At 41.0% G+C, this 16,538-nt stretch overlaps 1 protein-coding gene across 1 annotated transcript; it reads right to left on the bottom strand.

Moving 5' to 3' along the window:
• Positions 1–336: 336 nt before the first annotated feature.
• ephx4 (epoxide hydrolase 4) lies at positions 337–16,233 on the bottom strand. Its single transcript, XM_059571209.1, has 7 exons — positions 15,564–16,233; positions 8,250–8,335; positions 6,399–6,556; positions 4,123–4,251; positions 3,137–3,240; positions 1,901–2,049; positions 337–1,146 (listed from the first exon to the last, which is right to left on the bottom strand). The coding sequence occupies exons 1-7, from the start codon at positions 15,804–15,806 to the stop codon at positions 903–905; spliced, it is 1,113 nt and encodes a 370-aa protein (XP_059427192.1). The 5' UTR covers positions 15,807–16,233; the 3' UTR covers positions 337–902.
• Between the last annotated feature and the right edge of the window lie 305 nt (positions 16,234–16,538).

Genomic DNA, 16,538 nt, shown 5'->3' with positions numbered 1-16,538 from the left:
GTGTGAAAGGTATTTTGAAACATAAAATATAATTAACATGAATTTAATTCTGTGTGAAGATATTTACTAACCTAACCCCAATTTTAAAATAATAATTAATACAATTTATTTCCTCTCTTTTTCCATCACTTTATTTGAAATGAAAATATGCCATTTCACCTTTATTCAGATTTCAAATGCTCCGCGTATCTTAAAATTTGCAAGCATCTTATTAAATGTTATCAATAAATGTTGTTTAAAAAATGTTTTATCTTTATACTAATTTTGCAGAACATTATTGTGAATGAACAGAGAGAGCAACAGTAACAGAGAGAGCAAATGATGAATTAAATTCAGTGACTTTCCGCTATTATTTATTTGCTTAGAAAATCAAAATGGTGCAGAGCTGGTTCTACTGTCTTTGATGCAGTGTTTAGGACTAGATACAAAAAAGTTTACAATATTGAAACATCACTTTGTTTTATCATACAGAACGATCAAAATAATGACATTCTCAGAAGTTTAAACAGATACAAAACAGAATAGCTTCCACTAAGACCACACAACCTGAAAGAGAGGTGGAGGGGTTTAGGACTCCCATAAGATTGTGTTACAGAGAGTGCAGAGAGAAGCAAATCCCATGATACAAACGACCGACAGCTCGGTCTCAAAGAGACATGGCACATCTTTAATGCTGCAAAATGGTATGTCGAAAGGCACCACACAATACAACTTACTCACAGATATTTTGCAACACACTTTTAAACACTGTCACCAAGAAACCTTAAGGCGAATGTCATGTGCAAACTTGAGAAAAATAGATTAAACGCTTTACTCTCTAAGCAACCCCTCCGATTCAAATGTGCTTTTGTTCTTTTTCCCTGGTCCCCTCTTCAGGTGAGCTCAGAGGGAGAAGGACCCCATTATAAGTTCCTGTAGTTTTTCCGGCCTTCTCCCTCCTTAATGAAAGTCCATATGAGTGTGTTGACGATGTCGGGCTGATCTTGTTGAAGCCAGTGACTGGCTCCAGAGATGATGTTGAGGCGGAAATGGTTTCTGATGTACAGGCGGCAAGCCTCGGCCATGTCCTGCTCCAGAAAGGCGTCTCGCTCTCCCCACAGCAGCAATACGGGAGACTTCACCTCACTCTGACTCAGTGGGAGGACACTGCAGATTACAAATAATACTAAAATTAGGGCTGACAGCTGATTCAAAATTTCTCAAATAACTGCACATATTGTTTGCTGAAAAAAAATCGTAATATTATATTGTTGTTTATGAGTAAAACATTGAATAAAAATAGCAAAAAATGACCAATATGTTTATTTTCAAATTAGTGAACATTACACTTTTAGTAACCTACAGTTTACAGTTAGGATTTATTTATTGTGTAGAAACTGTTATGTCAGCGCCGTCCTACACACACCCACCTGCCCACCTACACACACACCCACTCGCACAGACACACACACACACACACACACACACACACACACACACACACACACACACACACACACACACACACACACACACACACACACACACACACACACACAAACAGTAAGCGCAGCTCTGCCCTGAGACATAATCAAAGTGTGCTTCAGGAGCAGATGGAGGGCTCAGTCATGCATGCACGTCTCACATGCTCCTAACACATGCACTCTGCAAGCAAATTAAATGATGCTGATATGAACTCATTTTGAAAGAATACCTTTACAGCATTGGCAGTGAATTAATGGCTGTTCATGCACAGCTCAGAGAGCATGAAATCAATCTCTCTCCATCTTGACAGGGACATACGCACTTATGAATTTAGTTCTCATTTTGTCTAAGTCACGATGTTATAGATTAATGTGATGTCATGTCCATAACATTTTGAAATACACATCACAATAAAAAATAAAAAATACACAGGTACCTGAAGACATTTCTGAAGTAGTTGATGGCCCCAGTGAGGGCCCCTGGCTGTGAGAGGGCATGCAGGTATGCTTCGAGGTCTTCTGTGGTGAGCCAGCGTCCCTTACAACTGATACCTGTGCTGCGGCTGGTAAACAGACTCTTCAGCGCCTGTAAATCCACATGAAAAAGCAGAATGAGCTTGAAGAATTCAGTCCTATTATATATTAGATGGCTTTAACTATTTATTATGTCTAAATAAATAGATAAAATTTTAAGTCCAATATGCAATGCAATCAAGATCTAACTGAAGATGTAGTTACATGCAGGTATTTTTAAAACATAAAACATGTACACAATAAGTGCACTGTATCAAATGATTAGTTTAAATATAAGTACATAGTTGTTAAAGACACTTTATATAAAGAGTGTTCCATAATTCAATCTGGTCACATTAAAATAGTACTTAAAAGAAAAACAAAATATATACATGCTGTGCAAAAAAAAAAAAAAACCCGTTTAATTTCACAAAGGCAGCTGAGCAAAAAGGTTGAAATATTTTACTTGCCATAAATATCCTCTTCATATTATACTAGACAACTTCATACTGGATTATGTAAACATGTATTTCAACAATGGTACATACTGTACTATAGCTGGGCAATTAGAATGCATAATATGCATCAAATCATCAGCACACTAAAACTAGTGTCCATAATGACTAAGCTGTGTGTGCTGAAGACAGATGGATAGTCTTGGCCTGCTGATTCACTCTGTATTCATAATTCTTACACAAACAAATTCACATGCTGGACCCAAAAGCTGGTCAGTTATGTAAAATGATGGGTAATTAAAAAAAGAGAATGATATCATTCCCTGTTCTAGTAATTCTCAGTTTATACATATGTACATTCATGTCTTTAATTCTTTACTTAGGTATCAAAAGTATAAACACTGTTTGTAAGATTTTTAAATTATTTTAAAAGTAGTGTCATATGCCCAACAAAAGCTGCAATTACTTGATCAAAAACACATTAAAAATAACTCTTTTCTATTTTAATAGATTTTAAAATGTCATTAATTCCTTTTATGGCAACGCTGATTTTTTTTTTAGCAGCCATTACTCCAGTTTTCAGAAATCATTTTAATATGCTAATATGCTCAAGATACATTTTTCTTATTATCATATGTGTGTTGCTTAATGTTTTTATGGAAATCATGATTTTAATGATTTTTTAGTATATTGAGTCAAGCTCACCTTGAAATCATTGATGGAGAGCATTAGCTCTGGGAAATATGGCAACTGGAAAAAAAAGTAGTAGCTTGACTTGAGCATCTGACTGGGGTGATGAAGGGCATAATCTGGACAGAGAAGAGAGAAAGCAAAAGGAAACCTAACCAAACATTGTACAGTGTGGCTCCAGGGTCCCAAACCCATTTGCCTCATTTTTAAGCACATACAGTAACTCACATATAAATTGGCAATGAAATGGTTAATAATGAAGGGATCCTTTCAAATCTGGCATGACACTCTGTGTGGACGACACACATTTGCTAATTTGATTGATTTTTCAGGCATCAATCAATAAACCTAACTGTAAAACATTTATAGCCATATTTATTATATGCATGTTAATAAATGTGTTTGATGCCTTTAAGAAAATGTGCAAAACTGGTAGGACATGGCTGCAATGAATATAGAGAATGTCTACTTTCCTTGTGTTACTATACACAGGAAACATTTTTCCCCTTCCCAATCTTAGTTTTATTATCAGCGTTTGATTATTTTTTTTTTCTCACAACGTTGTTTCTAGGCAACGTACCTTTTTGATTTCAGTAACGAGATCCATGTTATGTAAGAAAATGAAATCAAATCATGTTTCATAACACGTGCAATAGAGGGTTAAAACTGAAGAGAGCCCATTAAGTGGAGATACGTTTCAAATGAACAAAAAAAGCAAAAGGTGTAGTCGTGTACGTGTCACTCTCGTCAGGTCCTGAGTGATATTATGAGAGGGTCCCGTGTCTCTGCCAGAAGCCTGCCTGTACAGTAATTACCTCCTCCTCCAGGCTGGAGCGCACCAGACAGATGGAGGGCAAAGCCCCACAATTCCCTGGGCCTAACCACAATATTTCATTGTGAATGATGCAGATCATACTAATGATCCCTAAAACCAAAACAGAGTCTCTGGGGCAGGCATGATAGAACAGGAAGTCTGGTTGTCAGATGTTTAGGGCACTTACCAGTGAACACACAGGGGTGAGGGCTGTTCAGCACTATGAGTTTTGTCACCATTTCAGGGTAGTGAATTGCACAGAGCCATGCGATGATGCCACCCCAGTCATGCCCCACGAGAAAACATCTGTTGTATCCTAAAGGAGAGGATCAAAAGGAGGAAGCTGGCATGTTTGTGTTTGTTGTGGTGTTGTGTGTGTATGCCACATAATTAATATGGAAAGTGAGAGACAAGACAGGAAATTGTAGCAAAATCATAAGGGGAAAAAAATCATGTGAAATGAAAATATAAATAAAAAGGATTGAGATATGATCCAAGCCAAATTCAAACTCATATTTTCCAAATAAGCACAACAGCATAATGTGTCTAACCACTAGGCCACAGTCCCAACTTTCTCTTTCCTCACCAGCATTAAAAAAAAAGAAGCTGCCAGTTGATGATAAATATTGTAATCGCGATTAATCACGTCCAAAATAAAAGTTTTGTTTACATAATATATGTATGTGTATTGTGTATATTTAGCATGTATATATAAATACACACACATACAGTATATATTTTGAAAATATTTGCATTTATATGTATATTTTAAATTCATATTCTTATATTTTCTATTGTATATAAATATATTTAATATATTAACATAACATTTTTCGTAAATATATACATGCATGTGTTGTTATTAATATATACATATGAAATATACACAATTTACACACATATTATGTAAACAAACTAGGGCTGTGCAATTAACCGCATTCAATTGCCAACTGCATCTCATCAGTAAAGCCAGTTCTAAATCATCATCACCTGCTTTCAGATGAAGTGGCATTCATTACACAGAGCCATAGTTCACTGACAATAACGCATTATTGCGTTCATAATCGCAGATTAATCGCATTTGATTTCGAACTTGATTACACCTAGCTTGTCAGTGAACTACAGCTCTGTGTAGTGAATGCCGCTCAATCTGAAAACAGGTAATGATGATTTACTACTAATCACGGGACCGGCTTTACTGACGAGACGCATATGACGATCGAATGCGATTAATTGCACGGCCCTAAAACAAACCCATTTTGCGATTAATTGTTTAACAGCACTAATTATTCTACATATAGATCTGCATACATATGCAATCATTTGTTTTGAACCTTTAATTCGCATATGACATACGGAAAAAAAAGAAAGAAAGAAAATTCATTCCCACTAATTAATCCATGGCCTCTTTTTATGAATTTGTTTCCTCGTATTAGTCCAAAAATGTCCATGTTTTAACTACATTAAAATGAGGGAATTAATAAGTACAATGTAGCCACTATTTACCTTAAATACATTTTTAAAACACAAAAACACAACATCTTTAACATTCAGTTTTAAGTTGGAACTGTGGCATAGGATTTAGACACATTTGGACAAGACGAATTTGCATCATTTTCCAATCATATTATTAAACATATTATTAACTCATGGATACTTTATCTTTTTTATCTTTGTCCCTGCATGTCATGTTCAGGGTTCCATACAAAATAAATAAAATAATATAAAATATAGTACAGAAAGCCAATTATGTAAACTTTGAAATCAGAACTATTTCTGTTTAATCCCAAGTATTAATTTTATTCATCAATATATAACAGAAAATAGTTACTTTATGTTGGGCCTTGCATTTTAAAGCACAGTAACTAGTGTTTACACTGTGGTTTTAGTGGAAGTCTTCTTTTGCAATAATAATATCATGCTGCAGTTCATTTAGTATCATATCAAGGACTGGCTCAGGATGAAAGACACCATTGCTGTGAGCCAGGGTGGAAGTTTCCACCGTCTGCAACAGAGTGATTCCAATGTCAAGGAACTGAGACCCTGGAGCAAGACATCATCATGAATCCTACTAACGTGTCATTGATGGCCTGTCACAATACACCACCAGCTGCTTACACACATGCCACTCTCTGCAAGCAGACAGATGAGTTTAACTACGACATGATATACACTGTTCATCTGCCCTTGTCCTTGAGTCACACTGTAGCACAGCTCAACTAGTGATTGTGTAACATTTGAAATCTAGAGGCAGACAATTAGACTTCATTTTAAGCAGCCTAAACTGACAATACAAATCTAAAAAGCCAAAGGCATCTGTGAATGGGTCACCTTCACATTACAGACTATTGGGAAGAGTGCTACATTAGCATTCACCACTACAACAGCCTCATCAAAACCTCTAGACGGGCTGGAATGTGAAATGGAAATAGGGCTGAGGTAATGGAGGCAGTCTGTTCTTACCCAGATACTCCACAATGTCCTTGATATCGGTGACAAGGTAGTCCAGTCTGTAGCTCTCGGTGGAGGAGGGCAGGTCAGACTCCCCGTAGCCTCGCATATCCACCGCAACAACTCGGAACTCGCTCTTAAATTCCCTCAGCTGGTGACGCCAGGAGAACCTGGCCAAACGAGGGGTAGAGCTTTGATAAATATTTAGTATGAACTCTACAGGTTACACATGAAAACATTTTTATTACATTTAGATAATCTCTCTCTGTTCTACATAGTTTTTTTTGTTTTTGTTTGTTTTTTTCTTTTCTGGTTACATTTTATTTTAAGGTGTCCTTGTTTATTTAAGTACTGAGTAATATTAATTAACTTTATATACTTAACTATATGGTTAGGGTTAGGGTTAATTACGTGTAATTATGCATCATTTATTATTATTATAATAGTAAGTACATGTAACGTGTAACAAGGACACCTTAAAATAAAGTGTGACCTTTTTGCGTTTACTAAGATGGTATAGAACTGAGTCCATGGAAAAGTAAATAGAAGAATGAAGGAATCACAAATATTTTATTGAACTGACAGTCGCAGTTTCATATTTCTATGCCGTTTGATACATTACCATTCAAAAGTCTGGGGTCAGCAAGAATGCACTAAATTGGGCAAAAGTGACAGTAAAGATTTATAATGTTTACAAAACATTTCTAATTCAAATAAATGCTGTTCTTTTGAACTTTCTGTTCATTAAATTATCAAAGAGATAATATTCTTCAAATATAAAATAATATGACCAGTATTTTTTTAATTTCCATAGTATAAATGTAAATATAGCTACCTTTATATTTTATGGGTCCTGCAAGTTATGGCCAAAGACCTTGTGGAAAGTAAGAATTAATTGGACTGACAACATTTAGACACCTGAATGGATGATTTCTGCAACACTTTTCTACAATACAATAATCGTACAAATTAGAATGATTTGCACTGTAATATATTTTGGAAAAAAATAAAAAATTCAGATTGTGCCACTGTTTAGTGCTTTAACTGGAAAGGCAAAACCAGTTTTATGGAGTACCCTATAGCTTGACATTTAGTTGAATTGTATTCTGCCACAGTGGTGGCATTCCCTAACTAGTAATTGTCTTTAAAGAATAAGAAGAAAGAGAGAGATAGAAAGTTAACTAAACCCCTGGTCAGAGCCTGAAGTAAGCCTTACTATGATTCTGATGAGTCAGTGCAGCAAAGGCTCTAAGGACCCAAACCCAATATGTGAGAATATAAATGAGCGTTAAATTAGCGGACACACACACCCTATTCTAACCTCCACATTTCTCTATTGCTCAGCAGATGGAGAAATCTTTGACTTGCACTTTTTGAATGCACCAAACTAAAGTGGAGCAGAAGTCAGAAGAAAAGGGCGTCCTCCAGGTCTCCTCTACTCGACCAAGAGTTCATCACTGATTCTGGAGCAGTAGATTGGCCAGTGAAGCAGAAAGGAGCCATGCCACATTAATTAGGCACAGTCCTGTCCTGATCGCAGTTCTGCAGTCTGGCAGCTCACTAAAACGACAGCTTCACTGGTCCCAAGACAGTCCGAATGTCACGACACTCCATATCACATTTGCGGAATGCATAATTCATTATACCGCCCGTTTTACATTTCATAACAATAATACACACATCTCTGACTCTGACTGAATAGTTGTGTTGATAGGGAAGGTTTGAGTCTCAAATATTATCTATGACTCCATGTGTATAATGTGGACGGTTTCCACAACAACATATTTCCGATCTGTGCCTGGCAGCATCCCAGTAGAGAAGAGAAGGGTTTCCCTTGTGTGTGCGAGTGTGTTTGAGTCTCACCAAAACTCTGGGAATCCATGCAGAAACAGCATAAGTGGCTTTCCTCGTTCTCCAGCAGCAACATAGTGAAATCTGAGTCCAGACTCCTAAAACCATACAGAGACCAGAGACAGTTATTCTTCCCCATAAATGGAGGATATGATAAAAGCAGTCCGTTCTCTTTAATCACACAAGCCTGTCCATCCTGATGTAAAATCCATTCTCACTTCACTCTCTGCTTGATAGAGCTATAAAATGAACCAGAGAGAGGGAGTCATGGCCGCAGGCTAATATTAAAGCAATATCTTCCATTGATATTTATGGGAAAATTCATACCCTGTTAAATGACAGCCTGCATTAAATTGCATGTGATAGTATCTTCTGGTTGTCTGGCCATTTATATTTTTAATGCATTTAGCAAATGCTTTTATCCAAAGCAACTTACAGTGCATTCATGCTATAATGTTTTTTTTTTACCAGTATGTGTGTTCCATGGAAATTGAACCCACAACCTTTTCAACTGCAAACACAATACTTTACCACTGAGCCGCAGGAATGTTTTTATTTAAAAAACATTGTTCACAATGCTAAATTTTCCTTTTGAATACAAAAAAAGTTGTGGGTGCAAGAAACACCTCACCTCAAAAAATATCTGATATAATGTATTTTTTTCACTCTGCGTGAATTTGTTTATTTCTTCAAGATCACTTGCTATTTTACTGTCAGGTAGAGATCACAGTTGATGCCAGAGTTTATATACCAAATCCCTCAATTCAAGCAGTTGCAATATTTTTCTTTAGAAATGTTTGTATATCCCACGTTACAAAAGTTATAAACACAGGAACAAAACTTAAAGTGGCTGTTTTACTTAAACTGCTTAAAGTACTTTATTTCTGTCACGGTTGGTAAACCGTGATCTCAGGGTTTTGCACTTTGTGGTCGAAGTCTGTGTGTTATGCATCAGCACTGATTAGTTTGTAGTTTGTGGGCGTCTCCGCTAATTGTCATCAGCAACAGCTGTCACTCATTACTCATCCCTATATATTGGCTGCCAACTCACCTCCGCCTTCCGGATACTTCACCCATCGCCACCATCCTGGACTGTGTATTCCTCCCAGCGTCATATTTGTGTCTCATTAGTGTCTTGTATCATTGTCTCCATTAAATTGTGTTAACCTCGCACTTGCTTCCTGCCACTCCTTCACCCAGTCATTACAGAACACTCTCACCAAACATGGGAGCAGCGAGCACCACTTCACTTTCCGAATTCATTCATCACAGCGCCAACCGTATGGATCAGCAGCAGGAGAGCATCGTGAACACCGGACGCGCGATCCAAGCGCTGGTGACACAGGTGTCCGAGCTCACCCAGCAGATCCATCAACTCACCTCTCCCACTGCGCCCACCGCACCACCTGTGCCGCCCGTTCCCCGGGAGACCCCCAGGACAATTTCCGGCCAGAGCCGCGACTTCCGGTGCCAGAGAGCTACTCCGGTGAGCCTAACTTTTGTTCCATGCATTTTGCATTGCAGCCCCACACCTTCACGACAGAAGAGTCCAAGGTTGCGTTTGCTCTTACCCTACTCTCTGGCAGGGCCGCCTTATGGGGGACGGCGGTGTGGGAAAATCAACATCCGTGTTGCGCCTCGTTCCACGCCCTCTCCAAAGAGATGAAACGGGTGTTCGATTGAGCCGCGGCCGGCAGGGAGGCCGCTCACCAGCTCTCGGACCTCCGACAAGGAAAATCATCGGTGGCGGATTATTCCATTCAGTTCCGCACCCTGGCGGCCACATGCCAGTGGAACGAGGCGGCGCAGTGGGATCGATTCCTGCATGGGCTGGCCGACCATGTTCAGAAGGAGATCTACCTCCTCGAGCTGCCCCCAACGCTCAACGGCCTTATCGACCTGGCACTCCGGGTGGACGCTCGGATTAATCGCCTGGGTAGACAAGCCAGTCCAACACGCCATTACGTCTCTCCGGAAAGGGGCCGCTCGAGTCGAGAGAACATGGTTGGTCCCGTCTACGATCACGAACCCATGCAGGTGGGTAGAGCTTGGCTTTCCCGGAGGGAGAGAGAGCGGCGGAGGTCCCAGGGACTATGCTTATATTGCGGTGGCTCGGAGCATTCCATCCATTCATGCCTAGTAAAAGAGCCAGCCCGGTAGTAAGTTTGAGGCTACTATCGGGTGGGATCTCTGCCGGGAAGTCCTCAACCACATCTTCGCCTCTCCTTCCGGTGAAACTGCGGTGGGAGAACCACACTCACGACTGTCACGCGCTTCTGGACTCTGGGGCCGAAGGTAATTTCATTGACTCTCTCCTTGCACGTCACTTGAACCTTCCTGTCCTTCCTGTGTCTCATCCCATCCATGTCACTGCACTCAATGGCCAGGAACTGCCACACGTTACTCACTACACTGAACCCATAACTCTGCTCAACTCAGGCAACCACAGTGAAACCATATCATTTTATCTCATGGACTCCCCTGTCGCTCCCATTGTTTTAGGTCACCCCTGGTTAACCAAACATAATCCACGAGTGGATTGGGGTTCCAACACCATCACCTTGTGGAGTGAAAGTTGTCATGAGTCTTGTCTGGTTTCTGCTTGTCCTGTTGTGCCTGTTTCTGTCTTTCAGAAGGAGACAATGGTGTTATCAAATGTGCCCGCAGAGTACTTGGACCTGAAGGAGGTGTTCAGTAAGTCCTGTGCTGCTTCTCTTCCTCCGCATCGTCCCTATGACTGTGCTATAGATTTAGTTCCAGGTAAGTCTCCGCCTAAAGGCAAGCTTTACTCTCTTTCTATTCCGGAGTGGGAGGCCATGGAGAAATACATTTCTGATTCCTTGGCATCGAGGTTCATCCGCCCTTCCTCTTCTCCAGTGGGGACGGGATTCTTTTTTGTGGGTAAGAAGGATGGTTTTCTGTGACCTTGTATTGACTACCGAGAGCTGAACAACATCACGATAAAGAACACCTATCCGTTGCCGTTGATGTCTTCAGCTTTCGAGAGGTTACAGGGAGCATCCGTATTTACAAAATTGGATTTACGTAACGCTTATCATTTGGTCCGCATCAGGAAGGGGGATGAATGGAAAACCGCCTTTAACACCCCTAGAGGGCACTTTGAATATTTGCTAATGCCGTTCAGGCTCTCCAACTCGCCAGGGGTTTTCCAAGCACTCGTTTATGACGTGTTGAGAGATATGGTAGATCAGTTTATATATGTTTACCTGGATGACATACTGATTTTTTCTTCATCTCTCCAGGAACACGTGCAACACATCAGACGAGTGCTCCAGAGATTACTCGGGAATGGGCTTTTTGTCAAGGCGGAGAAATGCGTATTCCATGCACAGTCTGTTCCCTTCCTAGGGTATATCGTCTCGTCCGAGGGAATACGTATGGTTCCTGACAAGGTTAAGGCTGTGATAGATTGGCCATCTCCAGATTCCCGTAAGGCCCTACAGCGGTTTCTGGGGTTCGCCAATTTTTATCGACGTTTTATTCGTAATTTCAGCCAACTAGTCTCACCTCTGAGCAGCTTCGTTTCGACTCCCATCCTCGTAGCCCATGATCCCACACGGCAGTTCGTGGTGGAGGTCGTCGCATCAGAGGTGGGGGTAGGAGCAGTTCTTTCCCAACGTACTGCCTCGGACGATAAGATGCATCCCTGCACGTTTTTCTCACACCGTTTATCTCCTGCTGAACGCAATTATGACATTGGTAACAGAGAATTGTTGGCTGTCAAATTAGCTTTAGAGGAGTGGCGTCACTGGTTGGAAGGGTCAGGGGTACCTTTCATTGTTTGGACCGATCACAAGAATTTAGAGTACATTAGAAATGCCAAAAGACTCAATCCCAGGCAGGCTCGGTGGGCACTTTTTTTCGGTCGTACCGCCCAGGTTCCAAAAATGTCAAACCCGATTCTTTGTCATGTCTTTTTGATCTTTCCGCCCGCCCGTTGACTCCAGAGTGTATTTTACCTGAGAGAATAGTCGTCTCAGCACTCGTATGGGAGGTCAAATCGAAGGGATAAGACGGCCTTAGAAGTGGTAACGCCTCCACCCGGTTGCCCACCGAATCGTTTATTTGTGCTGGAGGAGTTACGGTTCCGAAGTTATTCAGTGGGGTCACGGCTCTAATGTTGCTTGTCATCCAGGGATAAGCCGAACCAAGGGTTTAGTTAAACAACGATTCTGGTGGTCACTTATGGCTCGCGACGTCCACGATTTTGTTTTGGCTTCCTCAGTTTGCGCCAGTGGCAAGTCATCTAACCGGCCTCCAACTACTGCTGTCTGTCCCTTCGAGACCCTGGTCACATATCGCGCTAGATTTTGTTACCGCCCTCCCGCCCTCTAATGGCATGATGGTCATTTTGACCGTAGTGGACCGGTTCACGAAAGGCAGCACATTTCATTCCCTTGCCCAAATTACCTACAGCCAAGGAGACAGCGGTCACTGTCATAGATCATGTCTTTCGGTTACTTTGCCTCCCGGTAGATGGGGTTTCTGACAGGGGATCCCAATTCATATCCAAATTTTGGAAGGAATTTTGTAAATTGTTAGGAGCGACGGTTAGCCTGTCTTCGGGTTATCATCCCCAGAGTAACGGGCAGTCTGAGCGAGCCAACCAAGATTTAGAGAGAACAACTCTCTATGGTGGAGTACGCTCACAATTCGTTACCAGTGTCAGCCACGGGCCTCTCTCCGTTTCAGTGCAGCTTAGGTTACCAGTCACCAGTTTTTCCTAGTCTGGAATTGGAAGTCGCGGTCCCCTCTGCTCACGCATTTGTCCAGAGGTGCCACCGCACCTGGACCAGAGCCCGCGTGACTCTTCTCCGGATGAGGGAGTGCACTAAGGCCAAGGCAGATCGCCACCGGTCAAAGCCTCCCGTTTACGTCGTGGATCAAAAGGTGTGGCTTTCTACTAACAATATTCCTCTCCGTTCCGTTTCTAACAAATTAACCCCCAAATTTATTGGCCCGTTTACTGTCACCAAGATCATTAGTCCGGTGACAGTCCGCCTCAAACTACCTCCAGCGTACAGGAGAATACATCCCGCCTTCCATGTGTCCAAAATTAAACCCATGTTTTATTCACGTATTAATCCGCCTACCCCGGTTCCCCCACCGCCGTGTCTCGTAGATGGGGAATCGACTTATTCGGTGAATCGTATTCTGGACTCGAGACAGAGGGGACGAGGATTCCAGTACTTGGTGGACTGGAGTTGTCCCCCTGCTAGGGACATACTGGATCACTCCCTTATTGATGATTACAATCAGCAGGTAGGCCCTTCTGGGAAGTCCAGGAGGCGTTCTTAGAGGGGGTGGGGGGGTGGGGGGTAGTGTCACGGTTGGTAAAACGTGATCTCAGGGTTTTGCACTTTGTGGGTGAAGTCTGTGTGTTACGCGTCAGCACTAATTAGTTTGTGGGCATCTCCGCTAATTGTCATCAGCAACAGCTGTCACTCATTACTCACCCCTATATATTGGCTTGTCTAGTGTCTTGTGTTTGTGAGAGCGTTGTTTCATGTTTGTGACCTATGCTTTGCTTTCTTGTGTGTTTCTGCGTTGGATGTCCGTGTCTCCCCGGAACCACGTCCACTCTACGCAACCCACCACCAAGCAACACCACTTACCTTCGGCTCGCTTCCCCGCAGTTCCTGTATCACGCTCTCCTGCTGCCAACTCACCTCCGCCTTCCGGATACTTCACCCATCGCCACCATCCTGGACTGTGTATTCCTCCCAGCGTCATATTTGTGTCTTAGTAGTGTCTTGTATCATTGTCTCCATTAAATTGTGTTAACCTCGCACTTGCTTCCTGCCACTCCTTCACCCAGTCATTACAATTTCCGTGCACTAATTTTGTACTTAATATACTAAAAATAATTATTTAGTACTTCTTAAGATAAACTTCTAAGTGTACAAAATTGTGCTATTTTCGGACACCATGAATATGAAAAATCTGCTTTTAAAATACTATCGCTGTATTTAAAAAATATATTTAGTTACCACTTGTAGTACAATGGAACCATCTTTTGTAAACTACGCTAAATACATGTTTTAAATACAGAGATAGTATATTAAAAGTGGATTTTAGTTAATATTCATGACGTTCCAAATAGTATATCTTAAGTTTATCTTAAGAAGTGCTAGAGAATAATTTTTAGTATATTAATTACAAAACTAGTGTGCAATTGTACTTTTTTTAACCTATGATCCTGCATTTAGAAAAAGAGTTCCTAAAGTGTGAATGTTATGTTCAAAGTTCTGCAGGTATATACACATCACATCTATCCTGAGACTGCCTCAGCTGTTTTCAGCACCACTCCAGTGGACAGCGAAGACCAGGCAATGACTATGATTTTATGGGAAATTGATCATTCTGCTGTCTGCTGCAAGGCATTGCTCAGTTGATGCTCAATAATGGAAACTGCTTGCTTCTGGGAGCAACCCCCATGGGAAAGAAAAATCACAAATGAGATCTTAAGGGATGGTTCCCTTAAGAAAAAACATAGCTCACCCAAAAATGAAAACTGCATTACCCTCATGTTGTTTCAAATCTTTATGACTTTCTTTCTTCTGTTGAATATAGGAAGAAATTTTAAAGAATGCTGGCAAGCAAGAGGTCTGAGTTAAAACTGGATAACATTGCTCAAAAAACAAAACAAACAAACAAAACAGACATTTTCTTATATATCTTTAGGGCTTTACCTTTCCTATAAAGCATTGTGCTATGCTACCCAAGGTCATGGGTTCAATTCACAGGGAAAGCAATGTAAATTGCTTTGAATAACCACATCTGTCAAAAGCACAAATGTAAATGTTTTTCTACAGAAAGAAAGCAAGCAAGAAAGTAAGTTTGGAATGACATGAGGATAAGTAAAATTATGACAGAATTTTCATTTTGGCTGATCTATCCATTTAATTGTTCTCTTAGACGTCTACATTGATAGCCTACTTTTGCTTGATCCTCTGCTTCTAGTGAAACACAAGGTGATTTAATGCATCTCAACAATCTCAACATTGTTCTCAACAATATCTCAAACTGTGCTCAGGTTCGGCAAGATACCAAACCTGAAAACACGATCTTTTGTCACGATATTTGTCATCAAATTCTTCCAAGATGAAATTATGTGGTCTACCCGCAATTATGTTTATAGTTACTCAGCAATCGTCTCATTTATTTATCTTAAGGAAACATCTCAAGTCAAAGTTCATATTTCAAGCCTAAAATGAAAGAGCAACATGAGCATTAAAAAAGCAAAGTTATATTTATATAGGATATACATGCTTTCATTTACTGTCAACCATTCATCCATCTTACCTTAATTCTAACATAACAGTGGGTTCCCAAGGACGTGTCATTCAGGCACGCAGGGGGTGTCTCACGAACCGTCCACTGAAAGGTTGTTGACGGTCGTAGGATGATATTCCAGCCAAGTTTAAGCAGCGCTACGCAGGTGCACAGCGCGCAGTATCCATAGATGAGAGACCAGTATCCCATAACTCTGATCTTCAGCGTCAGCCCGACTGTCAACAACAGCAAGTTATGAAGCAGTCTAGCCATCTTTACATTACTGCAGAAATGCGCTTGTTGATCACGGCTTCTATTGATTTGTTTACTCAACTGCCTGTGTTTCAAAAACGACGTGCATCTTAATAGCCCCGTCGCATCGTCAACGAGCGCATCCTGAACGGGGAGGATCCCCGTGTAGACGCTACAGACTCAGTCACGCTTACGTATGACACAAAAGATGCTCAGTCCCAAAGGTGTTCGCACCTCGGACCATTACACACCCCACGTACACTGACAAAACTAGAATGCTCCCATTAGTCCAGGCAGCTGTCTGGGCCCACCTCTCAGACCGTCCACGCGCAGAGTTCTGGACTCTCGCGACCGCTGGCGGTACGTTAATAGTAGCGAGCAGATGCAGCTGCGTCAATCACGGGAGAGCTCGGATCGCAGTGTAGATGAGCTGTAACGGTTATTGGATATTTTATCCTTATACAACAATAAAATATAGTGTGCCTCATGGTGCATTGAAATAATGATTTCCCGAGACCAGTGAGACCATAAGCTCCGCCTAGAGCATATTCGATATTCATAATGTACAGATTTATTAACTCACAGCTGGGAAACATACATGATCATTAAAGACAAGGGGATTCAAATAACTTTTGGACGGAGGCAAGTAAATTTTATACATTGCAGCTCGATGACTATTTCAATAAACATAATGATGAGGCTGCATATGAAAGGTGCCACTTAAAATTAATTTGGAAATGTATCAATTATATA

Source organism: Carassius carassius, chromosome 17 (assembly GCF_963082965.1).
Source record: "Carassius carassius chromosome 17, fCarCar2.1, whole genome shotgun sequence".
In the NCBI taxonomy this organism is placed as follows: domain Eukaryota; kingdom Metazoa; phylum Chordata; class Actinopteri; order Cypriniformes; family Cyprinidae; genus Carassius; species Carassius carassius.
This window is presented reverse-complemented; position numbering and strand designations above follow the sequence as displayed.

Bases quoted from the DNA above. Each gene is read 5' to 3' on its own strand.
- ephx4 (XM_059571209.1), bottom strand. From the start codon at position 15,806: ATGGCTAGACTGCTTCATAACTTGCTGTTGTTGACAGTCGGGCTGACG. The intron at 8,336-15,563 runs GTAAGATGGATG...GTATGGTTTTAG, and splicing joins ACTGTTATGTTAGAATTAAG to GAGTCTGGACTCAGATTTCA. The intron at 4,252-6,398 runs GTAAGAACAGAC...CCTCTCCTTTAG, and splicing joins GGACATTGTGGAGTATCTGG to GATACAACAGATGTTTTCTC.